The sequence below is a fragment of the Perca fluviatilis genome, chromosome 1 (assembly GCF_010015445.1).
Source record: "Perca fluviatilis chromosome 1, GENO_Pfluv_1.0, whole genome shotgun sequence".
Classification (NCBI taxonomy): domain Eukaryota; kingdom Metazoa; phylum Chordata; class Actinopteri; order Perciformes; family Percidae; genus Perca; species Perca fluviatilis.
The window spans coordinates 14216396-14241580 of record NC_053112.1 but is presented as its reverse complement, the minus strand read 5'-3'; the positions used below and the strand labels follow the sequence as shown (position 1 = coordinate 14241580).

General features: G+C 40.4%; 3 protein-coding genes across 4 annotated transcripts; 2 read left to right on the top strand and 1 right to left on the bottom strand.

Annotated features, from left to right (window-relative positions):
- Positions 1 to 185: 185 nt before the first annotated feature.
- LOC120562026 (RNA exonuclease 5-like) lies at positions 186 to 11341 on the bottom strand. 2 transcript variants are annotated; one of them, XM_039805450.1, is made up of 19 exons: positions 11244 to 11341; positions 9622 to 9894; positions 8928 to 9054; positions 8712 to 8832; positions 8149 to 8256; positions 6180 to 6268; positions 5972 to 6087; positions 5761 to 5899; positions 5021 to 5115; positions 4809 to 4911; positions 4606 to 4697; positions 3931 to 4039; positions 2993 to 3109; positions 2773 to 2910; positions 2466 to 2558; positions 1992 to 2337; positions 1309 to 1508; positions 929 to 1038; positions 186 to 843 (listed from the first exon to the last, which is right to left on the bottom strand). In XM_039805450.1, exons 2-19 carry the CDS (start codon positions 9873 to 9875, stop codon positions 789 to 791), a joined length of 2412 nt encoding a protein of 803 aa, XP_039661384.1. In that variant the 5' UTR covers positions 9876 to 9894; positions 11244 to 11341; the 3' UTR covers positions 186 to 788. The 2 variants fall into 2 exon arrangements, with proteins under 2 accessions (XP_039661384.1, XP_039661376.1); XM_039805442.1 differs by having other exon boundaries at positions 708 to 843; positions 9622 to 9891.
- Positions 11342 to 11675: 334 nt separating this feature from the next.
- Positions 11676 to 16404, top strand: eri2 (ERI1 exoribonuclease family member 2). Its single transcript, XM_039791172.1, has 9 exons — positions 11676 to 11850; positions 12153 to 12217; positions 12349 to 12429; positions 12529 to 12656; positions 12764 to 12926; positions 13203 to 13303; positions 13697 to 13778; positions 13876 to 13964; positions 14402 to 16404. Exons 1-9 carry the CDS (start codon positions 11828 to 11830, stop codon positions 15863 to 15865), a joined length of 2196 nt encoding a protein of 731 aa, XP_039647106.1. The 5' UTR covers positions 11676 to 11827; the 3' UTR covers positions 15866 to 16404.
- A 777-nt stretch (positions 16405 to 17181) lies between these two features.
- Positions 17182 to 19857, top strand: thumpd1 (THUMP domain containing 1). The gene is made up of 5 exons (XM_039798208.1): positions 17182 to 17699; positions 18181 to 18355; positions 18477 to 18562; positions 18745 to 18907; positions 19030 to 19857. Exons 1-5 carry the CDS (start codon positions 17493 to 17495, stop codon positions 19350 to 19352), a joined length of 954 nt encoding a protein of 317 aa, XP_039654142.1. The 5' UTR covers positions 17182 to 17492; the 3' UTR covers positions 19353 to 19857.
- The last annotated feature ends 5328 nt before the right edge of the window (positions 19858 to 25185 follow it).

The window sequence follows — 25185 nt, the reverse complement described above, 5'->3', positions numbered from 1 at the left end:
ATCGGTAGGAAAAGCACAGGTGGAAAGAAAATGAATGACGGAGCCATCGTTAATGTTATTAATAACACCTGTGCATTTCCTACTATGACCAGTCAGCTGTGAAAAAGGCCTATTTAGATTTGTTTTTGGAACCAAAGTGAAATGCCAGATATTAATCATGGTTACTGAAAATAATGAAAAGACAGTTTGACATCAAAACAAATTTAATGGTGCATTATTAAACTCCATAGATCCTGTATAATAAATACTGCTAGTTAAAAGTAGTACAAGTAAAATTACATTTTACTTCATACAGTTAATCATTTTTAACATTCATTTACCCAACATGGTGTTTGATAATTCTTGTCTTGGGGTTCACAATCACTTCATGAAACTGCTGTCAGATTTTCTTCCAGGTGAACAAAATGTATCTACTTTCAAACTCCACCTCAGCATGTTATAACAAGTCTATAACAAACTGACTTTGTTAAAACCAAGAGCCAAAATCCATACAATGATTGCCGTCTGAGAAGGCAGATCAGACCAAAGGCAGATGTTAATTTGTAACTTTGATCAAGGCCATGAAAAATATTTTACAGTACTGTATTTGACTTAAACTTTCCTTTATATATATTTTGCCAAAGAGAAACGTGCAAAACAAGTCTGAGGTAAAGGGAGTCTGTTTGGGAAGTCTTTTTTTATCGTCAATGATTTTACTTGGTTCATACAAGAGGAGACATCAATGGACTGAAAGATGTTTTGATAGTGGAGGTTAGTATTCATTCCAACAGAAGACCAGGTCTCTGTTCTCAAGACTCTTGCTTGACCTCCATAAGGCACAAACCCGGAAGGTAGCCATGAGCACTGGGGAGGAGAACAGAAGAGAAGAGGAGGTTTAGAAATATTTAACTTGGTAGCAGATTTTCCTCCGGCTGTCAAGAGTCCTCACCTGGTGTGTCCGAGCAGCACGACTACAGACAAGGTGCCTTCTGGGAGAGATCTGAAGAGCTTCCGTAGGCGGCAGTCCAACTTCCCCATCATGAGTTCCATTTCCTGGTCCTACACAGATTATATATTGGAGTCTTCATCACATGTGGTAAAAAAATGGATGGCACCAGAGACAAAGCCATAATGGCCTTCGTCAAAATCAGACTCGGCTCTCCTGTAGCCAAGCGTGTCAGCATGCTGACTAAGAAAAAATGCACTGGTGGACAGAGAGGCAGGGCACCCATTTTCACTGGGACTGACCTATTTTATTTATTTATATTCTAAACAGTGACTTTAGGGATCTGTGACAACCAACTGGAGTCAACACACCCTTGTCTTTACCTGAGAACTGGTGTGCATGGGAGTCCTCTCCTTGTCTTCTGCTGCTTCATTGTCAGGATCCGCTGTGGTGATTGCTGTTGTCATGGCAACCCATGAGGGTAAGTGGGGTGGAGTGAGGGATGGACAGACGAGGTATTTTTCCTTCCAGAGATCCTGAGAGGACCTGAGGGCTGCATGTTTGCCCTCGGAGCTCTCAAACTCTGTCAACCAGAGACGCTCGTGTTACAGACACACAGAAACTGCGTTTGAACAGTAAAACAAGGCACCTACACACGATCCGCGGCAAAACCGCGAGGCACGGCGCAGAGCAAAGAGGCAAAGCGCAGCTCAGGAACGTTCTGGAATTGGCTGCGCCAATGGTCGCTCGCGCCTTGAAAGATCATCAATAATAGTAATTTTTTTTTTTTTTAGAATGGACCCCAGGGAGACTAGCTGATTGCATAGACTGGGATCCTCAATAAATAAACAAATAAATAAAATAAACAAATAAATAAACAACTAGGTCAAAGTTGAAATCATTTGAACTTTGAGTGCAGCGCTCTCAAAGTTGCGCAACGCCGAGGATAGCGTAGTGGGCCGGCACCGCTGTCGCCATGGGAAAACAATGGAACGGCCAGCGCAAAGTGGTTTTTACCGCGGATCATCTCTAGGCGGCTTAATGAATAATAAAGCTTTTTACTCACTTATGTATGCATGTCTTGCACGTTTTCCAGGTTTGGCAAGCAGGACGACTTTCTCCACCGTACCAAAGTGACCAAATGTCTCTCTGACCATCTCCTCAGACAGTTTAGACTTTGTGGGATGCGACCGTTGACCATTAACTTTCACTGAGGGCAACCTGTTTGCTGTTTTAACAGAACATTTGGCATCTGACGTGTGTCCATTGACCCTTGCAGAAAACTGAATGCTCTCAGCGACACTGGGGTTTAATTTAACAGCGTAGAGGTGACTGGCGTTGAGACTGTCACACATCAAAGTATCAAGAGTCAGATCCAAGTCCAGCATCGACTCGTAAACAGGCCTCTGGACCTAGAAAAGGCACACACGGGCATACATGTTGGAGATACAGCAATCTACGAACGTTTTGGACTAACTTTTAACTGTAATGTAAAGAGAATAAGTGACAGAAAGCAAAAGAAAAACAGGGAGAGAGTTACCTTGATGGACTGTCCCTGCATATCAAGTCCATTCAACGTTTTTAAAGCCAGCATAGCTCCCTCGAGCAGCTCAAACTCTACCTCTGCATGAACCTGGAGACCAAACGTCGTCAGACAATAAAGGTACGATTAATAAAGCATATCCAAAAAGGGGAGAAAAACTGATTTTACAGCCCAAGTTTAAGAGAAACTAAAGCAGTAATTAGCAGCATATCTAAGACGTATTTAGTTGTCGATGTGTTCATCTGTGACAGAAATACAGCTGATTAAATGTAAACTAAAGGATCGTAATTTAGGTGAGATATACCCTGACAGTTGTGTTCAACATTTTGATATTTCGAACCGGTCCACAGCAACAAAACAGCCGCCTCACTTCCCTCTCGGAGAAAGCCGCAGGGAACGGCCCGGCAAACACTACACACATATCTCGAAGGTTTGCACACACCTGCAGGGCAAACAAACACATTAATTAAGTAGTACATCTAAACAACTCTTAAAATGTTTCATGCTGTGAATAAATGCCTCACCCTCTGGTGCTGGTGCTCCTGATGAGGGTAGCTCCTCTTCAGATGGTCCGAGAGGGAAGAAAACTGGAGCACTGAGAGGAACGGACGCTTGGTCCGTCTCCGGAAAGAGGCCAACATCTGAAGGAGACGAGATAAAGCAACGGGTGGAGAATGAGAAGAGGTAAGGGGAGGATGGTGAGGAAAGAGAAGAAAGACAGAGGACATATAGTGAGTGCAGCAAAAACCTTACGTGTATATTCACCTATAATATAAACAATGATCATTTAAGTCATCTTTTGAACAAAAAGAGCAACTTCGTTCATCTTTTCTCTCTCTGTCACTTTATAGTTCGTTGTCAAATTAGGCCGAAATGCCACTAAAGATTTTTCATCAAAACCAGATACCTGAAGATATTCACCACTGCAACCTAACATCTAAATAGCTAAAAAATAGGTATAGTATATGCAGCACAAACCAAAACAGATCGATGCATAGTTTGGGTAGGAAACCAAGCTAACTTAGAGTGTTTGATCAGGTAAAGGTCAGGAGGCAGTTAGTCTATATCCAAGTCGTTCCTCTTCCGGAATTGCTCCGTTGCCGATGGAAATTCCGCCAGATTTCACTCATTTAGGCCAGATATCCGTTACCTTGGGCTGCCTTTGTGTTGGCATTTTAAACTCCGGTCGATTTATGAGGACTATAGTTAACCTTTTCTCAGATCTCTGCAGGGTAATTCCAGACAATCTGAGTTTTCTGTTGCACGACTAAAACAACCGTTGAGGTTGATTGGTTGCGATGGGTTTAAAGAAATGCCAATAAACGAGAGCATGTTTTTCTCCCATCCCGGAATGCTGTGTGGACTCGCCAGACCCTCCTTCGCAGAGCTGCGGAGGAAGCTCTGGCAATACGCGACTAGGAGACAGTAGACGGCTCCGGAGTCAAAACTTCTCATGTCTCACCTCTTTGTCAGAGTTGTGCCACTGCTGATGGGACAGATCCAGGTCGATGTCACAACGCTTTCCTAAAAAGGCTACCGACCGGCCAAGTGTCTGTAGTATGTCAGCAAACCTGCACGAGTAATAAAGACGGAGAATCAGTCAAATACAACTGGAGAAAGAACGTGCGATGAGATTGGTTCACATTGTGAATGAAGAGCAGAATCCTTCTATTAAAGTGATTCAAGATATATTTTCCCCATAAGTCTATCATTTTGGATTTCGTGGACGATGTCAAATCTCATAGACCCTTTTGTTGTTGTGGAAATGATTCTGTAGGACAATAAAATCATGGACATTTGAGCAGAAAATGCCATACTAAGTTAGAGAAATCGGTAGACTGACTCAAACATTTCTGAAAATGTTTCACGTGTCTGAGGAGGGTAACACCACTTTTTCAAAAGCTACATTTTAAAAGTTCGAACTCAAACGTGACGGCTTCATTTTTGTATTGATCCACCGTGGGGAATGTTTTTGAAAAGCAAAATTTTCGGGTGTGAAAAAAATGCTACCATAGTATGGAGGTCAAAAACCCAGAGGAAAGATATGGTTAACCGACTTAGTGTGGACATGGCCTGAGTAAATGTGGTAGGATGTAAAGAATACAAAGAGGTCTACAGATTGTATAACGTACTGTACCTGGGACTTGGTGTGGGTGCAGGTTCAGAATCAGTGGACTCCTCCTCCACTATCGTATATCCCCACAGCTCCTCCATATGAAGTTCTACAACCTGACAGTGAGCATACACAGAAAATATTAGATAAATTGTGTGTGTGCGTGCGTGCGTGTGTGTGTGTGTGTGTGTGTGTGTGTGTGTGTGTGTAAGAAAGCAATGTGTTACCTGACGAGGTCCTGTTTTAATAAAGTACTGAGCCAGCTCCAGGGCTGCCAAAGCATCCTCAATGGGATTATGACCCTTCTTTTCTTCAGTTTGTATTTGCCTCCTGGGACGCGAGTGGAAAATTAAATTATTAGCCGTGGTGGGTGAGAGAGACAGTGAGAGAGACAGAGAGAGAGACAAGGAGAGAGACAAGGAGAGAGCGGGGAACTTACTTCAGCACGGTCTTGGCCAGGACCTTCAGTTTAAACCTCTGTCCAAACTCTTTCCTGTACAGCAGTGAGGTGTCGATCACATGCTGGTGGATCAGCTGCAGGGAGGACACAAACATAACGCAGGTCAAAACTTCCAACTTTTAAAGAAAAAAATGGAATTTCTACCCCACAGTTGTATGCCTCTGCCAACCTGTCGAGTTGCAGTTCATGTCTGTCCAGACTCATATGATATATGTATTGAAGACTGTGAAGCGATTCAATTTAAAAAAAGCATTAAGTGTTGTTTTTTTGTGGCAAAACATGGATGCTTCACACAAATCTTCAACCCCGGCAGCACAGAAAATCTATACAATCACCCCAGTTTAAAAGTTAGTGTCACCAAATGTGAAATATGTCCGAAAAATGTCCCCTTCTGGTCCCGAGTTATGGCGTGAAGAAAGAAATCTAATCAGTTCATCAAGTCGACGTTTGGGCCAAATGTGAAGAAATTCCCTCAAGGCATTCCTGAGATATCGCGTTCACGAGAGGGGTTTTAAAGCTTTGAAGACCACAGATGGTGTAGGGATGTTTTTGCTCAACACACACTTCTATCTACGAACATTTACAAAAGCCTCATCTGCCCTCAGATTCCTGACCCATTTAAACTACCACGCACAACAACAACAACAACGTCAACTCAGAACCGTGTCCTGATAATGATATTGTTACAAGCAGACATTAAAATATCAGTGGGATCTCACTTTCAGAGCCACGAGGTCGTTGTTTATGGAATGTCCCACCAGAACCGCGTCGCTCGGCAACAACTTCCTGAGCTTCGCTTGAACGTCCCGCAGGGTGGTTGTGATCGGCTGCAACATCGCTGCGGTTATACCAGAGAACCTATCAGGAGGCATTTCTGTATTAGAAATCAATCGTGTGTGTGTGTGTGTGTGTGTGTGTGTGTGTGTGTACCTGGTGAGGTAGTTGAAGATTCGATTCAGAGGTTTCACCAGATCGTCCAGCATGCAGTTCCCATCACTGTCCACCAGAGAGACACGAGCCAGCTCATATCCCTTTTCTGTTTGAACCTGAGGCACAGCATTATTAAGTGTTTGAAACTGCATAACTGGATTCCTACAAATCGGTGGAAATTATATGTATATTATTGAGAGCATCTCACCATTTCACAGTCAATTCCATACAGAGGGCTGTTGTCAGTCACGCTCTCAACACTGTCTGTGCACACATAGTCCTCAAAACCTGGCATTCCTGTGTCAAAACAGAGACGGTCGAGATGGAGACACAGCCAAGAGAGAGGGAGATTATGTCCACACTAGTTTCGCTTTGCCAGACCTTCCTCCACAGCGCTGCGGAGGAGGGTCTGGCTAGTCCACACAGCATTCCGGGCAGAGCCACGGTGCCGCTGCAAAATGGGAAGGAACTTGTTTTGGTGGAACATGTGTATGTTCAAAAGTTGTTTTAGTCGTGCAACAGAAAACTCAGATTGGACAGATACACGTTACGCTTTCTCTGTGTTGTAATTTTAAACTCTGGTCGATTTATGAGGACTACGGTTAACTGCTCCTCAGATCTCTGCAGGGTAAATCCAGACAGCCAGACATTTAGGCCGGATATCCATTATCTTGGGCTGTCTTTGTGTTGGCATTTTAAACTCCCGTCGATTTATGACAGTGTTTTCCACACATAGACTAATTTGTGGCGGTGCGCCACACAATCAACACCGGCCGCCACATATTGCGTTTCGTTATTATAAATTTTTTGTTAACGCTAATTAAAACATGCAGCGTATTCTTTCAGTTGCATTTCCTTTCCCTGCTCTCCTCCGTCTCTCTGTCACTCGCATCGCATCACACACACACACACACACGCACACACACACACACACACACACACACACACACACACACAGCCCCTCCCCTCCGTGCACACAGCGTCTGTCTCCATGAAAACGAGAGAAGACACAAAAGGTTGGTATCTCGTGAACACCTTTACACAATCACACATTAAAAAGTGCTATAAAAATATTTTATATTCTGAATATAATGTTGTCAGTGTGTTAATGTTGGAGTCCCGACCCGACTCTTAGCAAAGAAGTGATTGCGCCTGCTTTAGAAAGTTAACTAGTCGTACGTTTGCGGTAAAATGCAGTTGGGTTGTCGAGGTCAAAACACTATATGTAGCAGCTGTGAATCAAATAAACATATTATAAATAATGTTATGTCATTTTTTTTACTCTTACACTGAATGTTTGCTGCTTCAGTATTCAGTAGTAGCTAAGTATTTTCCTCAACTGAAAAAGGCACGTGTTGAGGATGAGGACCAGCCTGAACCGGAGGTATCAGTGTGAAACCGAGCTCAACAGTCCGACCAGTGTAATTAGTTACGTTATTAATTTGTTTACAATATTTTCAGGCTTCAACCAGTGCTGCTCACACAGAAAGACACACTGGGAGAGAAAGAGAGATATTCGTTAGGCATTGAAGAAAGAGTAGGAGAGGAGGACAGCATCCAACAGAGTGTCCTCCTCATTTTTTGATACTTGATTGTTACGAAAATAAGTATTTTATCTAACACCCCCTCACCTCCCCCCCTCCCTCCGTCTGACACAGGGCGCCACAAATTGCTTTCTAATCTGTAGGAAACACTGTATGAGGACTATAGTTAACCTTTTCTCAGCTCTCTGCAGGGTAAATCCAGACAGCTAGCTAGACTATCTGTCCAATCAGAGTTTTCTGTTGCACGACTAAAACAACCTTTGAACGTACACACGTTCCACCAAAACAAGTTCCTTCCCGAGGCCATTTTGCAGCGACGCCGTGGATTCTGTCGGGCGCTTAGTGCCGCCCGTGACGATTGTGATTGGTTTAAAGAAATGCCAATAAACCAGAGCACGTTTTTCTCCCATCCCAGAATCCTGTGTGGACTAGCCAGACCCTCCTCCGCAGCGCTGTGGAGGAAGGCTATTTTGCAGAGGCTATATTGCAGTGTTTCTTCATGGTAGATAAATGTAAAAATGCTGGCCTCGCATTTTAGGTAGTACGGGTAAAAAGAGAGCTTTTGAAAAACAATAACATGGAGAATGCCTGCAAAGACAGTCGTGTGCAGAGTGGCAGTAAAAAGCCACTCACCTTTGACAGGGAAGTGTTTCTTGATCATCTCCTCCTGGGTGAGCACATACGCTGTCAGTCCTCTCCTCTGTGTCCCAAACTTGGTGATTACTGGGTGACTCCTAAGTGCTGCAGCAGTGTGTAATAGCAATAAAACACACACATTTAAGAACAAGAGCAAAAACACTGAGAAAAAACACATAACTAAAGCTAATAGTAAATGTGATGATATTCTGGTGATAAATATAATGACATTCAGAAGATAAATACACAGAAGAAGATTTTTGACTATACAGACAAATGGAACATTGAAACAATGAAACATTATTTGTACATTTAATCACCTATAACATCTTAATATGCTTTTTTTTAATTTTAATTTTATTTTAACATCTTTATACGTTTAGAAAATATTCAAACAGTTAACTTTATAGTAGCCTTAAAAAATCATGAAAGGGCGAATTTTTTGACAACCAAAATAAAAACCAATATCTACTCTCATATTACACTGATCATGTATTCATATATTGCCCCAAGTACACACACCTACACACACTCAGAACATATCCACATAAGCTTCTCACCTTTGTGCAGTTCACTGGATCCATTGCGTCTTTGGAGAAGAAATGGACAAGCCGATTTAGGAACTTCACTGCTGAAGATTCCTGACGCCAGGTCGGCAGATGATGGAGAAAAGGTGAGCCTCTGATCCAGCCAGATAAAAAAACGACAAGGACCAGTGTTAACCCAAAACACAGACACTGTGAATCTAGAAATGGACATCACCTCTGGTTACTTACAGTTGTGTAGTTGGTCCTGAGGTGTCGCAGGGTGAGGTAGTGTTTGTAAAAGTGACTCTGGGTCAAGCCCTCCACGATCACCACATTCACAGCTTTAACCCTCTTCTGATGCTGGAGACGACACCAACTGGAAGAGATACAGGGGGATGTATAAGTAAGTATAAGTGGAGTAGACTAGGGATAGACCGATTATCGGCCCTGACCGATTATTGGGACGTTTTTTTTTTGGGCAGTTTGCAGATTATCTGCATCAGCGTTTTATTTGCCTGATAACCGATAAAGTTCATTCATTAAAAAGTGTGCTACTTTTGCTCCGCTACAGCTCTGTGTCCGTCTCTCTGACTGTCTATCTTTTACTGTGTATTATGTTGAAATTTTCTAATATATTAAATAATTGCTTAAAGCATTTAAACAAGGTTCTGTGTTGGATTTTGTAACATTCCAAAATCTTAATTTTGACTTACAGATTTTCCTTTTCACTGTAAATGCATATCGGTTCCAAATATCGGTTATCGGTTTCATTAACTAGTAATAATCGGCATCGGCCTTGAAAAACCAATATCGGTCGATCCCTAGTGAAGACTTCAAAAGGATTATTGAGATTGTTGTTGGAGCACAGGGGCACAGTAAATGTGCATTACGGAGAGTTATTTGATGAAAGCTGATGAAGTAGATAACATCTTACAGTCATTACCTGGGCTGTTTAATGCCACCCGTTTTCCCCAGGGCGGCATAATGCAGCAGCTCTGTCAGCTCATCCGGTGTAATTGGTTGATGAAGGCGATCGGGCAACACAGAGATCCTCTGAGAGCGGGAGGAATGTCCACACTCCAGCAGCTCCTCGCCCTCCTGCGCAGTTTTTAATCTTTTGGCCTCCTCATGTGCCGTGGGGGCGATGTTTTTTCTTTTCCTTCTGTTGCATGTTGCTGCTGATGATGAAGGTTCCATGTTCAAGCTTAGGTTTCTACTGGGGAAAAAAAAAAAAAAAGATATTTGAAATGACATTGTCTCCTGGCTGTCTAATGTCAAACTGTATAATTCAAGCAGAAGTTGATGTATGTCTAAGATTTACACATGATCCTCTTGGAATTAGTATTGTTTTATTTTTGAAGGTAGAACAGGGGATCACTGCTTTTAGCCAACTAGGGCTGTATAACAAAGCTCAATGTTGCAAATACTGACCACAATGTGTTTGTAACTTTGAATATAAAAAATGGTCAGTTATGCTTTAAGTGTTGTTTACTTATTCTTTGAGCAGATATTTCCTCATTTTAAATCATCAACTGTATTGTAGACTGTGGTTGCTTTGAGAAAATAAGAAATAAACAGAGAAAACAATAAAGAAAATGAGTTTTTTATACATTCAACAATGATAAAATATAGTACATCCCCCTAGCCCTATCCACCCAGCACCCGAGAAAATTCAGGAAATTACTTTTAAATGTTACAGTTTTAATATAGTTGAAGTAATTCTGCAGGTAAACTCCATCCGTGTGAGACAAAACATAGAGAAAGATCTGTAGATATTTTTTGTTTTTTACATTTTACAGTACAACACCCCTCAATGTGAGGCACTGAAATAAGTGCTTTACTATAGCCTGGGTATCATATTGGCACAGGTATTGACACATTTCAAACAATACCCAGCCCAATCCCACCCTTTACGTGGGATTGCACTGGCATTTTATTTTTTAATAAATGCTGTTGATTTGGGTTAATTACCTTGGTATACCGTATGTGCAGTTTAGTGTCCAAAATTCCCCATACAATGTCCTTAATTATGAACCTGCTAAACCACCTGTTTAACAGGTGTTTGGGTTATGGTTATGGTTATGGTTAGGATTAGGGCAACCTGTCTCAAATAAGACCCTCATCATTTATTGGGACACTGAGTTTTTGAAAAATAATTTGGGACACTAAACTGCACTTATACCGATTACGTTATATAAAGCAACACAATGATTACTGGGATGTGTTGTATTTGGGGTACTGTATCCCATTATAAAGGGATATGTGAATTGCTTTATTTGTGCTGCAACTGTAAGGTAAATAAAGGAAGTGTAAGATGTCTCTGTAACGTTAGGTCCAGGTGAATTGATTCCAGTGCCTTTGGCAGGGAATCTGAACTTTTACAGGTGAAGGTGCCAAACTAAAGGGGCAACTAAAAGAAACAGTTCAACTAGGAACACTACACACTTAACGTTAGCTGGCTAACACTTAAAAAACTATTTACACTTAGACAATTATAATTAAGGAGTATTTATATGTTGGGTATAAGCGTGAGAATAGTAACGAGAAAAAACATGATATAAATACCAGATATAATTGGTCTTGCGGATTCCAAACTTATATTTTCACACTATTGATAGAAGCTAAAAACACATGGTGAAAGCACAGCTGCTGCTCCTGCTCCACGTTATAATTTGTGACATAAAGTTTATAAATAGTAGCACTACTTCCGGGTTGTAACGTTAAAAATAAACTCACGCAGTGACCGTCGTAATGCGTTTTAGTCAGTAGAGGTAGCTACAATTGCGTAGATTTTTAAAGATTGAACAAAATCACATATTACAGATCAGACTGACATCGGCATATACATGTTTTTGATTCATAACGTCTATGGCCTGCAGTAATGTATGCTTTTGTTTTTGTGACAACATGGTATAACCGGAAATGCAGTTCGTTCAGTTTCGTCCAATTTTCTGTGATCGACTATTTCTTTCCGCAGTTGATTTTAATGACTAGCTAGCAGCCCTTGTTAATCAATCTCAGATTGACGAACGGACCCGACGCACGTTTGAAAAAGCAGCGCGATTTTGGCTGCATTTTCTAACTAAGACCCCTTTATACCTTCATGCTTTGTAAAGTTAGTTACCCATATTCAACAAATAGCTAACGTTATGTCGACAAAGAAACTTGCTAAGTAAGTAACTGAATAACCATGAGCCTTTAACGTTAACGCGAAGACGAAGAAAACAAATATACTATATTGTTTCAGGTTCTACGGTCGTGAGGCGTTGAGTTCTTGACTATTTTGAATATTACAACTATTTGTGTTTAAAATGGTCAACTTTTTCTTACCCTGTACATTGTATTTAGTAGTTGTAGTAACGTCAGTAGTGTTATTACCGCTAATATAATTGGCAAAAACATGTCAGGCTGACGTTGCAGTTAATATTAGCTTTAACGTTGCTGCATTTCTTGTTTCTCTTTCTGCCTCTACAGAGAACTGGGATTATTGAGGCAGCGGAGTCAGTCCTCTAATGGGTCAAAGAAATCATTGTTATCAAGTAAATATGATTATTTGCATTGATAGTGTGCATACAGACCAACAGAGATGTTAATCCCTTTGTCATTACATGTTTACACTAGATTACACTGTTGCACTTGCAACTGTATAATACTGTCTGTTTTCCTTCAGATCAAGAATTTTCATACCTGATCGTGATAGATTTTGAGTCCACCTGCTGGAGAGAGAAAAACAACTCCACCCAGGAAATTAGTAAGTATAGCCCTTTAAATGTCACTTGTGGACCATTCTCATTTTTCACCCTCTATGCTGATAACATACGTGCCTCTTTCCTTTTTTCCTTCAATGCAGTTGAGTTTCCTGCTGTTCTGTTGAACACATCCACAGGGGAGATAGAGTCTGAGTTTCATAATTATGTTCAACCCCAAGAGCACCCCATTCTGTCCGAGTTCTGCACTGAGCTGACCGGGATTACACAGGTGACAGTTTAAATACACAGCTACAAACACACGAGTGCACTTTCTGTTGCCGTGTGTCGTATATACTTTTACATTACATCTGACATCTTTGTTTCTCTGTCTCACAGATGCAAGTTGAGGCAGGGATACCCCTTCAGATCTGTCTTTCTCGGTTCAGCCGCTGGCTGCAAAAGTTGCAGCTCGAGATGGGTGTGGTCTTTCCCAACAGACAACAGAGATCTTCTGCACCTTCACCTTCTCAAAAACTGTGTACTTTCCTCACATGGTCAGGTAAAATTCAATTGCTTTGTTCTACAACCTCTTTATGGTGGGTCTCTGCCTCAGTTAGTAAGGCTATTTCCTGCACTGGAGACCAGAGCACACTAAATATCGACTAGAATGCCATTTTTATCTTCAAATGTAGCAAATTTAGTACACAAAAACTAAATTATCTGGCTCCATAGTTCTAGGCTGCCTTATCACAATAACATGGTTTGTTTTCACCTTGTTGGAAATTTGAAAACGCATAATTCATTTTAATGTGCCACCATTTGCGTTGCGTATCAGACTGGGATCTCGGAGTTTGTTTGCAGTACGAGTGTAAACGCAAGCAGCTCCATAAACCTGATGTGCTCAACAGCTGGATAGACCTGAGAAGCACCTACAGGGTAAGTTCACTCGCTTTGTCTTTAAACCTCCGTTCTCTTTAATGCTTCCTCATTGTTTAATGTACCAGGTATTTATTTTTTTAAATATTTAGTCTATATATAATATGAATGATATGTTAAAGTTATAGCAATCTCTTATCCTAAATTACTAGAGTCCAAATTAAAGTATTCAGTTTGCTTATTTTGTCTGACCAAAAGGTATTCAATTATTAATGTATCCAGAAAAAGCTGTCAATCTTCACAAGTAATAAGCTGTAACCAGAAAAAAAAGTACTTTGATTAACCAAGTATTCACTGATAAAACTTTTTATCAATTAACTAATCACTTGGATTAGACCTAATTGTTTCAGCACTACTCATTTTGTGATCAACCCCCTTTTTTGTATTTTTCAGCTGTTTTATGACAGGAAACCCAAAGGCCTGAACGGGGCACTACAAGATCTAGGGATACAGTTTTCAGGGAGAGAACATTCTGGTATAAACAAAACAAAAGTCATTTTGTCCAAATAAGTCCACATAGAAAATAGACACAATCTAATCCTGTGTCTTGTTTTTTTTTTCTCTTTCCTCAGGTTTGGATGACTCCCGAAATACAGCTCAGTTGGCAGCGAGGATGATGAGGGATGGGTGTATGATGAAGATCACTAGGAGCCTGGAGAGGGTGAGTGCCCGTCGTCCAACGATGGATCCCAACTCCTAAATCCCCCGGCCCCCCTTTTGCCTCCCCAAGCAAAACCTGTTCTGGATGATGACTAAGTCTTCGTGGATAAAGCTTGTTTGGTTCAGAAAGAACTACATGTAGAATTTTTAAGTTTTATTGTGATGCTCTTTTTTTTTATATAAATAAACAAACAAATTATATAACTGGACTGTGGTCCAGTTTTTAGACTTTTGTACTTGATGCCTCGTAAAATTTGAAATGAATCTTTCCAGACACCAAAGGCAAAAGGAAGAGCCAGAGAAGTAAACGTGCAGCTTAAGGGGACTATACAGAGTAGCACCAATAACTACTGACGTAGCTTATTTGACGATACAGTTTCAAGAAAAAAAAATCAGGAATGAATTACTGATTTTATCTCTCATTTTATCTTCTTATAGAAGCCATCAATGGTCAAAACCATGTTTGGAAACACCGCTGCAGACAACAAGAAAGAAAACTCAAACACTGACAAAAAGGAAAACACACCTACAACAAACAAACCCTCATCTTCCAAGATTCCTCCCAAATTATGTCCGGTAAAATCACGTTCAGAGAACATCACGAGGGACTTGGACACAAATGAGAACTCAAGTTCTGTTCAAATCTGTCAAAGCCTGATCGCACCAAAGACACTGCTGTATGGTACAACTGTGCCACTATGGGGATGCAGCAGGAGGTCAGTTACAGCAGTGGCTGTCACTAATATTTCCTCTTCCGTTATGACAAATTGTCCTTCGCCACAAATTAACAACAACGGCAGCCTAGTTCTGTGTTCTACTACTCTGGGCTGCCTTTCAAGTCTGCCTCAGCCAAACCAGCCCTCCAAAACAGGAGCAACAATAGGACGTGTGGAAGAAGAGGAAGGCACAGAACTTTTGGTGGAAACAGAGGATAGGTGTGGTTCATATGATGATGTGGTGCTGGAGGAGGATGATGGCCTCATCAGTGAAACGGAGAGAGAATTTAACGTTGATCATGTGTCACGTCATGTGTGGGAAGAGCCTGATAATAAACATTCGCTAGGCGGTCAGGTCACATTAAGGGACAAAATCAGAGAAACCGTGAGCGTTGAAAACAACTTAACGACTCAAAAGATGACCAGTGAATCGTCAACAACATCTTTACCTGCAAAGAATGACATCAGGCAGCATTCAACGATCTCAGAGCCCAATACTTATTTTGCTGTGCCTAAAACGGTGACTCAGGACTCCAAATCAAATCAGCACAAAACAGGACTTAGAACCTTTTTTCAAGTACAAGGAAAGTCAGATGAGCCTCATAAAAGCTCTAAAACAAACGCACCCTCTGTATTCAGACACAAACCCTTCATCCCAGAAGATACCTCCACCCCTTACACCTCATTTGCCAGGCCCAAAGCAGTCGTCCCACAACCCAAGAAGCCCAAAGAGACTCCACAATCTTCCTTCACCATCTACACTGACCCAGCAAAACCCTCACGTCCCTCCTCACGCGGTTCTTTTTGCGCCTCCAAGAATGCCCTCTCCTCCCTGTCAACCAACACGCTCTCCTCACGTACCAATCGTTGCTCCATTTCCGCAACAGTGAAAGGAGGGCCGAGGATCACATCCCCGCTGTGTGCGTGTGGGCGTCGTGCAAAGCGTCAGTCCGTATCCAACGGTGGTCCGAACCACGGGCGAGGGTTTTACTGCTGTCCAGTCCGCCGGTCAGGCAGCGGAGGCAGGATCCAGAAGGGCTGCGAGTTCTTTAAGTGGGAGTCGGCTCTGATGAAAAGCAGTTCTGTGGACGCTCCTGCTGTTGGGTCTTCTGTCTCACTCTGTCAGATCAACTCCACTCTGAGCTGTCGTCCACCCCAGAGGTCAACACTGAGAAAGAGCTATTAACTAGTTGGGAGAGAGGAAAAAAAAAAAAGCAGAATGTGTGGTCTACCTCAGTCACATAGACTATGTTATGTTATTATATTTGTAACCAATAGCCACAAAGACGGTTCCTCATTAATTGTATTTTGCTTTTTATGTTTTGTAATAAAGTCGAATCTGAATAGATAAACAAAAAAAAAAAAAAAAAGGGAAGCTCTCTTTTTATAAACTACATACAGCAGTAAAAATCAAAGCTGTGATTTTATTGACATAGTGAATGCTCAATTAACTTTACTGATTCCAGTTTGGAGAATGAGTTGGCTTTTATAAAGTTAAAATGCCCCAAAATACTGACTTGTCGCTTTTCTGTATTTCGTATCATTCTGAAGTGAATATTTGGCACAATGTTAGTAATGTGTTTTTTACACACACACAAAAATCTATCAACCAATAATGATAATATACTTAATTTTCTATGTGTTGTACAGTAAAAAGACTTTTTGGCAAATGTGCTTTGGAGATCAAATGAAATGATAAATAAAATGATAAAGTGGCTGTTTTAATTATGACTTTGTTAAATGTTTTAGTTTTGCTCTTGGTTTTGACAGTTGTTTTTATCAGTGTTGGAAGAAGTACTCAGTGAAATTTTTTTTCAGTAAAAGTCCTGCATTCGATATCAATCAATTTTATTTGTCACATGAAATCGTACGAGGTACAATTCCTGTGAAATGTTATTCCATCAGCTCCTTAAACTTAAACATCGTATCATCATAAAGCAGAATGTGGCCGTCAGATTGGCACACAGAAAAAGAGTTAACTTAAAAGTATTAGCATCAAAATATACTTGAAGTACGAAAGTACTCATGCAGAATAGCCCATTTCACAAGCATATTTATGGTAGTACTGGATTATAATTAGTGATGCATTAATGTACTGTATAAGCATCCCTTTAATGCAGTTGTAGTTGCAGCTGCTTAGGCGCTCATTTTAACTACTTTATATACTGACTTAACATTTAGTAATATATCATATTTATTAGTTGATTTATATTTTGTGTTAATAGTCTTAATCTGTAAAGTAACTAGTGATTAAAGCTATGTGAAGTAAAATGTACATTTCCCTTTTGAAATGTAGTTGTGGAGTAAGTAAAAAGTAGCATAAAATTGAAATACTCAAGTAAAGTACTGGTACCTCAAATATGTACAGTACTTGGGTAAATGTACTTGGTTACATTCCATCACCAGTTTTATATAGTAAGTATACAACATGTTCTGTATAATCACTGCCAAAAATCCAAAGGTGAACAAGTAATCGCGAGAACGTTGAAGACTTTTGTCCCTCGTCACGCGCCGTACGGCGCAACCAAAAAACGTGCTATGTTGTGAGTGCCTGAATGAGACATCGGTCCTCTGAAACAGCTGAAGTTCATTCATTTGAACACACATTTAAGCGGGCAGTCTGTAGCTTTTTGTAACCTTCACATGACTTTTACATTGTAGTCGCTACAGCTTTAAAATACCGGAAATTTTAGTCTCAACTGTTAAGCTAACGGCTAATAAAGCCGAGGAGGAGTAACCAAAACAACAAGTTAGCCCGCTGCTATTGAGCTTAAACACAAGGTTTTGATTTGTACCTAAGCTTGTCTGCTAATATGTCGGCCGTGTCTAACGACTCGAGGAAACGGAGCAAGAAGCGGTATGCGGGCGGTCACCACAACAAGCGGTGGAAGGGCTCCCGAGAGCTGGAGATAGGCATGCAGGGGATCCTCATCACATGCAACATGAACGAGAGGAAGTGCACCGCGGAGGCCTTCAATCTGCTCAATGAGTACGCCGACACGCTCTATGGGCCCGAGAAGGTGAGCCCAGACATTAATATTCCTTGTTAGAACGTGATACAGATAGCTTTATTTGCCTGGACTGTTTAACGTTAGTCCTTTACTAACAATTACTGTGCAAGTTAGCTCAAGTGCACTGCACCCTACAGTAGTGGGAAAGTGATGACTTAATTGCATATTTTATCATAAGTTATTTAAGTTGCACATTGATTTTGTGTTATGTATAGGGGTAGCCAGAGCAAAAGCTTGTTATTGTGTGCATGCCCATGTCAATAGACTTTAGCTAGCCAGTAATTACAAATGTAACCATGCACCAATCTGACTTTTTCAGTCCCGATATCGATACATGGGCTTTGGCTATCATGGACTGTTGACTGGACAAAAAAAAGTCATTAGAAAGGGGCACTTTTCAGTACTTCTTTAACATTTTATAGACTAAACAAGTAATTGAGTTTGCAGTAAGTAATATGGTATTATAAACATGCCTCTCTCATGATCACAGTTGCAAGATAATAATGGGAGCAGTAGTGAAGAGGAGGCTGATGAAGAAGATGTTGATGTAGCACTGAAGAAGGAAGTGGCACAGCTGAAAGCATCTGGAGCTAAACAGGAGAGGCGCTTCCAGGCTTTGGACAGTGGAGCAAACAATGTCATCTTCATCAAAACTAAAAATCTAGGTAAGTCAAGTCTTTTGCTCTTTTTCTTTCTTTTTTTTGTACGGATCATTGACATGATTTGTTTGCCTTTTAGTATTATTGTGGCCACAATTTTTTTATTTTTATTTTTTCCCTCTCCTAGAATCTGACAAGCTGGTTCATCACATCCTCTCCGATCTCCACACCACCAAGAAGAAAAAGTCACGTGTGATCCTTCGGATGCTACCAGTGAGAAGCTAAAATTTACAACTGTCAACCTATTTAACAGATGCAGTATAGAAATATGTTTTGAGTGTATTGAAATGAGATGCATCCAGTTTTTTGTTTTTTTTTAACCCTTTCATAACAATCAAAAGTATATCAAGATCCATGTTGCCGCCGTGTCTTATTCTCGTTTTCTCCTCATCCAGGTAACTGGAACGTGCAAGGCCTTTCAGGATGACATGGTGAAGTACCTGACTACTTTCCTGGAGCCCTGGTTCAAAACCCCAAACAGTGGTACCTACCAGATCGCCTTCAAGGCCCGCAACAGCAGCCACAACAAGAGAGACGAAATCATCAAAGCAATTGCAGGTAGTGTTGGACGAGATGAATTTTGTCAGATGAGAATAAAGAAGTAAATGAAAAGTGAATTTCCCCTTTTTGATCCTCAGTGAACAAAACTGACTTGTCTCTTTGGTTTTTGAACATTGCAGGTCTCGTGGGGAAGCTGAACCCTAAGAACAAGGTTGATTTGACCAACCCAGAACTGACAATCATTGTGGAGGTCATCAAGGCTGTGTGTTGCATCAGTGTGGTAAAAGACTATACACTGTACAGAAAGTACAATGTCCAGGAAGTAATGAAAGAGGACACACCAAAGCCTGACGTGACCACAGCAAAAACGGATATGAATACAGCTGACCAGAAGGAGAAACACGATGCAGAGGAGACAAACAAAGAAGAGAAGAAAGGGGATGACAACAATGGGCCACAGGAAAACAAGGAGGCTGATAAGGAAGAAGTTGACGGGGAGTAAGAGCTCACATTTAGAGAAGCTGATTGTCAGTCAGATTTTAAATTTCTAAAAAAAAGTTCATCTTAACTTGCATTATATTGTAGTGATTTTGTTTTAAATTGAAGTTTCAAAGCAAAGATTAGCCAATTTATTTTTTTCACAACTTAACCCACAACTTGAGTCCTCCTTTATCAGAATCCTGATATAATTTAATGTCTTTTTTTATATTCATAAAGATATCTATGATATGTTAGTACCAACTTTATTGGGGTGTTCATTTTTAAATTAAGGTGATTTAAAATTAACTGAACGTCACCATTCTGCAGCACAACTTCCATCAACTCAGTTTAAAAAAAATGTTGAATTAGATTTATAATTTCAATGTCATTTTATTTATTTTGACATTTTTACTAAAGCAAAAGGGTTTTGTTCAGATCAACTTGTGTGTCACATTTAGTAACTCTGTTTTTTTGTAACTGTTATTTCCTAAAGCAGTCCCTAAATTAAAGTTACCCGTGTATTTGAATGTTTTTGCAACATATCCTCATTTTATGGTACATTATGCTTCAGTGATTGACACCACATGGGAGAAAGTAGATGAGAAGACAGGAGTGTCAAAACTATGTAAGCATAAAATAAGCAGGCTACTTTGCTACTAAAAACCTGCAGGGTGTCTGCGGTCTTGCATTTCACACGTTGTCAAATGTCCTGTTTGACGTTATTAACCACCACTATCCTTGAACTGGCAGTTCTTCTCTGCACCACAAGATGGAGTTAATCCCTCATTTAGTGACTTGGTCATTGTGTGACCAGTGTGCTGTGGTTGTTGTTCCTGGATGAATAATTTATCAAAATCTCCTGGTATAAATGGCTGCTTCAAATCACTTTTTAAATGTCTTGCAGCTTTTTGTAAATATTAACAATATAGGCTTTCATATTGACGTAAAATATGTCTCATGACAGATGTATTTGACAGCCGAAAGGTGACAACTGGAACAGTAACCACTACAATGTGATGACAAAAAACTGCATTGGTCTTGGGTGAGTTTCTATAGTGATAATATAGCTCACAATTAGCATGTTTTATTGTTTATTGGATCTTTGTGAACATGAAAAAAGTCCAGGACCGTCTTTCCATCAGAAATAAATGTAACAAGTATCAAATCAATGACGTATCCTAATAGGACTGCACAGCTGTGCTTTGACCTAATGCTAACTGCATGCTAACATGATGTTTACAAGTATAGTAAGTTTACCAGGTTCACCATTTTAGTTTTAGCCTGTTAGCATCGTAACATGCTATTCAGCACTTAACACAAAGGACAGCCGAGGATGATGGGAGTCTCTTTAGTTTTGCAGGTTTTTTGGTCATAAACCAAATGATTGAATAATTGAAATTAGGGTGGCGCTAGACTAAAATTCAGTGGATCACCAAATTATAACAATTCATCTTGAAAGGAAAATGCATGTCTGTAACAAATTGCATGGCAATCCATCCTGTAGTTGTGTAGACATTTTACTCAGTCACAAATGTCAACCTCATGGTGGCGCTAGAGTAGTAGGATTTATCTGTCTGGGGAGCATAAATGTCTGTACAAACAATACATTTCATGGCAATCAATCTAATAGTTATTGAGATATTTCAGTCTGGATAAAACTGGCAGACCAGTCAGCCAGCATTGCTATACCTATTGAGCAACACCAGGGTGACAAATGATCAAATATGAAAGCTACTTTCTGGTTTTTGTTTGCTGTGTTTGGACAGGTCTTGCATCTGTGACTCTTGCATGAGTTATATATATTTTCCGTTTACAGTTTTAAGCCAGAATGTGCTCATATTTCTGTAGAATTGTCCTGGGCCTCTCCTCTGCATCCACCAAGCCTTTCTGGAAAGGTCATGAACAGTTTAATGGTTTGTCTTTTGAAGATATTATCAGGAGAACTTGGCTTTGTTGTTAGCTGTGGGTAGAACAATCTAAACTAAATATCTAAATTTAAGAGAAACTTAAAAATGTCCTCTAAAGCAAATATGGTGCAGTATAACCTGCGCTAGCATTCAGTGAAGGCATTAATCATAGTGTGGACTTCCATAGTTCTCTGTCATGTACACATAACACACATGCATTAACAGAATTGTGAATTTTTCTGCTCATTACACTTGGGCTGAACTGTTGTTGTGACCCAACAGTCGTTATCTCCACCACATTCAGCTTAAACTCACAAATTGCATTCTCACTGGCTCTCAGGTGCCCCAATCAGTGTGACCTGCTGACAAGCTTATAGCTCCAACACAAGGGGAAAGGATTGGATGTTTTCAGCCTGCCAGCGTGTTATTAGTACAATACCAATTAGACTGTGTGACGAGACTACATAATGGCTAACATACAGTGATGCCTCATAATGATATCACAGTGACGGCATCTTAATGATATCGCTGCTGTCAGGTAAAATCTTAGTAGATAAAAACATATGGCCAAGGCACTTATATAATATTATATTTTAACAAATGTAGGTTATTTAAATTCTATTCAATTCATAAAAAAACATTCTGTAGAATCTGACAGTTTTAAATGTTTAACGGCATAATTAAAATCAAGAGAATATTTACTGTACTAACCACTGTGTGTTGTCTACATGAGAAAATAGCCTCTGATGTTTTAATTGGCCCCAAGGCCATTTCTAATTAAACCTCAGTTGGCACTAAAGCCCACTGCTTTCCAACAAAATAGCCATACAAACACGTACACACTGTTCTGCCACCCAGGATTGTACGCTCATTCAGGTTTAAATGTCACAGGCCTGTGAAACAATTGCCATCCACAGGCACATGAGCACACAGTCCCCGGGGTCAGGATTAGCATCCATTGGTGTGGCTCCATATCTGACCTTTATTAATGGCTAAGTAGTGCTCTCCAGGGTCTCATTTGTCTCACTTTACCCGAACAATGGTCTCAGCCCCCTCACAACTGTAGCCTTCTCTCTCACAGTGCAGAATGAACAAGTCGAGGCTCAAATTGTTGAGCTTCAGGGATTTTTAGGGACTCCAGGTCTACTTTCACCTACTTACTGTACATATGGTTAAAATAACCATTAGAGCCCCTGAAAATGTGGTTTAAACATTGCATTATAACCTTCCATATTTATTACTAGATAAGCTAATAATAAATAATGAAGTTTGAAATTTATTTAGTCTTTCACTCAGCTAATCTACTTCATTAGAACTGTGTTGGTGTGGTTTTATTAGTCTCGCTTTGCCAGACCTTCCTCCACAAGTGCGGCGGGCGGAGAAGGGTCTGGCTAATCCACACAGCATTCTGGGATAGGATTAAAATGGGCTCTGGTTTATTGGGATTTCTTTAAACCAATCCCAATCGTCACGGGCAGCGCTAAGCACCAGACAGAGCTACGGTGCCGCTGCAAAATAGCCTCGGGAAGGAACGTGTTTTGGTGGAACATGTGTACGTTCAAAAGTTGTTTTGGACAGATAGTCTGGCTGGCTGTCTCGATTTAACCTTCCGGAGTTTAAATACATTTGATTGACAGAGGCCTGACAACCCCACAATTGTCATCACAGTTTGATTTGAATGTTGCTAAATTGTGATTGGATCACGGCAGGGCAGATACAAGAAAACATAAGGGCGCTCTATTCACAATCCTGCAATAAAACCACATTTACCTTATGCGTCCAACCCATTACAAAATAATTACGGAGAATGATGTAACTAAAACAGTGTCTCAAGTGTAGCATTAATCTTTTTGAGAGGAGATTTTGTCACATTCATTTTTTACCTTGAAGAAAGCACTTGACAGTCTTGGCTCAAGGTCCACTTTATCGCTTGCTTATTTTATAAAAAAAAAAAACTAATAAGTATAGACATTTTGACATGTCACAGTAGGAAAAGCATAGGTGTAAAAAGGAAATGAATGATGGCTGAATTCCATGTAGCTGCTTCAGTTTCAGGCATGTTGGCTCACAGTCACAGTCAGCTTACTGCGACACATATGCCATTTTTTATGTTTTTAGTAACACCTGTATTTCCTACAATGAGAAAACACCTAGCAGTTTGAATTGCCATTTTTTTTCATGTGCATCATCATGTGCATCAGACACAAGAATACACATATATACATTATACAGTATGGCGAAGGGTAAAGTCTCAAAAAATCATGATGATATACACAGCACGGCTGTATTTGCTTGTGGCAACTCATAAAGTTGTCACAAGTAGACCAACAATGACTGAGGAACACTGTATGTGGTGTTTGTTTTGTAAAAAATTATGGCCTCAAAAAATGACCACTGAGTTGAACCCAAACGTCGACAGCGACAACAAAAAGCGATTATGAGCTTTGTCAAACTGGTGTTTACCGCAGAGCTATTGTATGGAGAGGCTTTTCTGTTATTTTGTCCAGGCGTGGGTTTGTAGCTCTCCAGTTGCCTTCTCCTTTGTCACACACACATGCACAGTCAATAGATGCACACACCAATGAATTCTTTATTTATTTTTATCTATTGTGGCAATGGGAATATGGGTTTGGAGGACATCTATTTCTCTGAGAGATTCTGTGTGTGTGTGTGTGTGTTATATGTGTGTGGCTGCCAGCTTTCTGAATGGGGTTCAATAATGAGAAATGCTTATCAACCCTCTACAGCCTGTCAGCCCGCTGCTATTAGCTGTTACCCCAACAATCCTACAGGTAGGCCAAGAGTGCTCAAATTGATTCCAAACATTCCTATTTGTCCCCGCAGAAAAAGGACCAATCAGCAGACGGGTTTAGTTGATTAGGATTATGGGAAGTAATTTGTGGAGGAAATAAGTGGGCATTTTTAAGGGGTCTATTAATGTTGTGAAATTAGTTTTCTTAATACCTGGGATGAGGTTGCTGTTTGAATGTAAATCACTGTTCATGGGATTGGAACGTGGACACGAGGAAGAGGGCTGGTTTGTAGGAAAGCTGAGAAACAGTTTGCTGAGCTGAAGAGAAGGAGTTGGAGAGAGGAGAGTGCATAAGTGAACAACAAATTCAGGAGCAGTTATTCCCTTCACCACACACACTCACATCTACTCACTCATTATCATCAGCTGTATAATCCTCCCAGAGGGGGCTTACCATATCACTGGGTGGCTTTTGCTGCAGAGACGCATTTTAGCATAATGCTAACAAGAACCTTGACAATTAGTTAGACAGGATAGGGAACGTGGGGGCAGAGAGGCGGCCGGGCAGTGTGCAGAGTAAAGATGTGAATAAAAAGCTGGCAAAATAGAAGAACAGGAGACTATGGAGAGGAGGTGGAACTGGGGCGTCAGCTGTGTGACTCTAAAACGCTTTAATTACTTTTCTTTCTTTAACCAATGATCAGTGCTGAGAGGAACTGGATCAAAGCCCTATTTCACTAATGAGAATTAGCCTTTGTATATATGAATACACAGAAAGAACTCATATGAATGGCACCAAGACTTTTAAGAGTAAATAAATTAAGTTGAAGCCAATAGTTGTTTAGAAATTTCTACAGGCAACATACACTCAGTGACCACTTTATTAGGTACACTTGTCAAATAGTCAGCTCTGCATGGCATATTCACTTGTAATTTACTATTTCACTATTTTATTAACTTGTACTGCAACTTTTAATATTATATCAATATTATATCGCCATCATGATAATATATTTTGTTGTCTCATTGTTTATTGCTGCTCTGCATGTTTGCATGTATTAAGAAAATGGCTATAATCAGTGTTGCTTGGCTGTGTTTTGTTGCTTGCTTGGAGGCATGGCTACGTGCTGAATGTAGATACTGTTGATGTATTACTGTACAAATGTCTTGCTGCTTCCTGTCGCTCTGCATAGCTT

Excerpts from the sequence above, each read along its gene's own strand:
- eri2 (XM_039791172.1), top strand. The coding sequence starts at position 11,828 with ATGTCGACAAAGAAACTTGCTAA. Across the intron at positions 11,851-12,152 it reads TCGACAAAGAAACTTGCTAA|AGAACTGGGATTATTGAGGC; the intron begins GTAAGTAACTGA and ends CTGCCTCTACAG. Across the intron at positions 13,304-13,696 it reads ACCTGAGAAGCACCTACAGG|CTGTTTTATGACAGGAAACC; the intron begins GTAAGTTCACTC and ends TGTATTTTTCAG.
- thumpd1 (XM_039798208.1), top strand. The coding sequence starts at position 17,493 with ATGTCGGCCGTGTCTAACGACTCGAGGAAACGGAGCAAGAAGCGGTAT. Across the intron at positions 17,700-18,180 it reads CGCTCTATGGGCCCGAGAAG|TTGCAAGATAATAATGGGAG; the intron begins GTGAGCCCAGAC and ends TCATGATCACAG. Across the intron at positions 18,563-18,744 it reads TGATCCTTCGGATGCTACCA|GTAACTGGAACGTGCAAGGC; the intron begins GTGAGAAGCTAA and ends CTCCTCATCCAG.
- LOC120562026 (XM_039805450.1), bottom strand. The coding sequence starts at position 9,875 with ATGGAACCTTCATCATCAGCAGCAACATGCAACAGAAGGAAAAGAAAA. Across the intron at positions 3,110-3,930 it reads GGCACAACTCTGACAAAGAG|ATGTTGGCCTCTTTCCGGAG; the intron begins GTGAGACATGAG and ends CGTCTCCTTCAG. Across the intron at positions 1,509-1,991 it reads TGCAAGACATGCATACATAA|AGTTTGAGAGCTCCGAGGGC; the intron begins GTGAGTAAAAAG and ends TCTGGTTGACAG.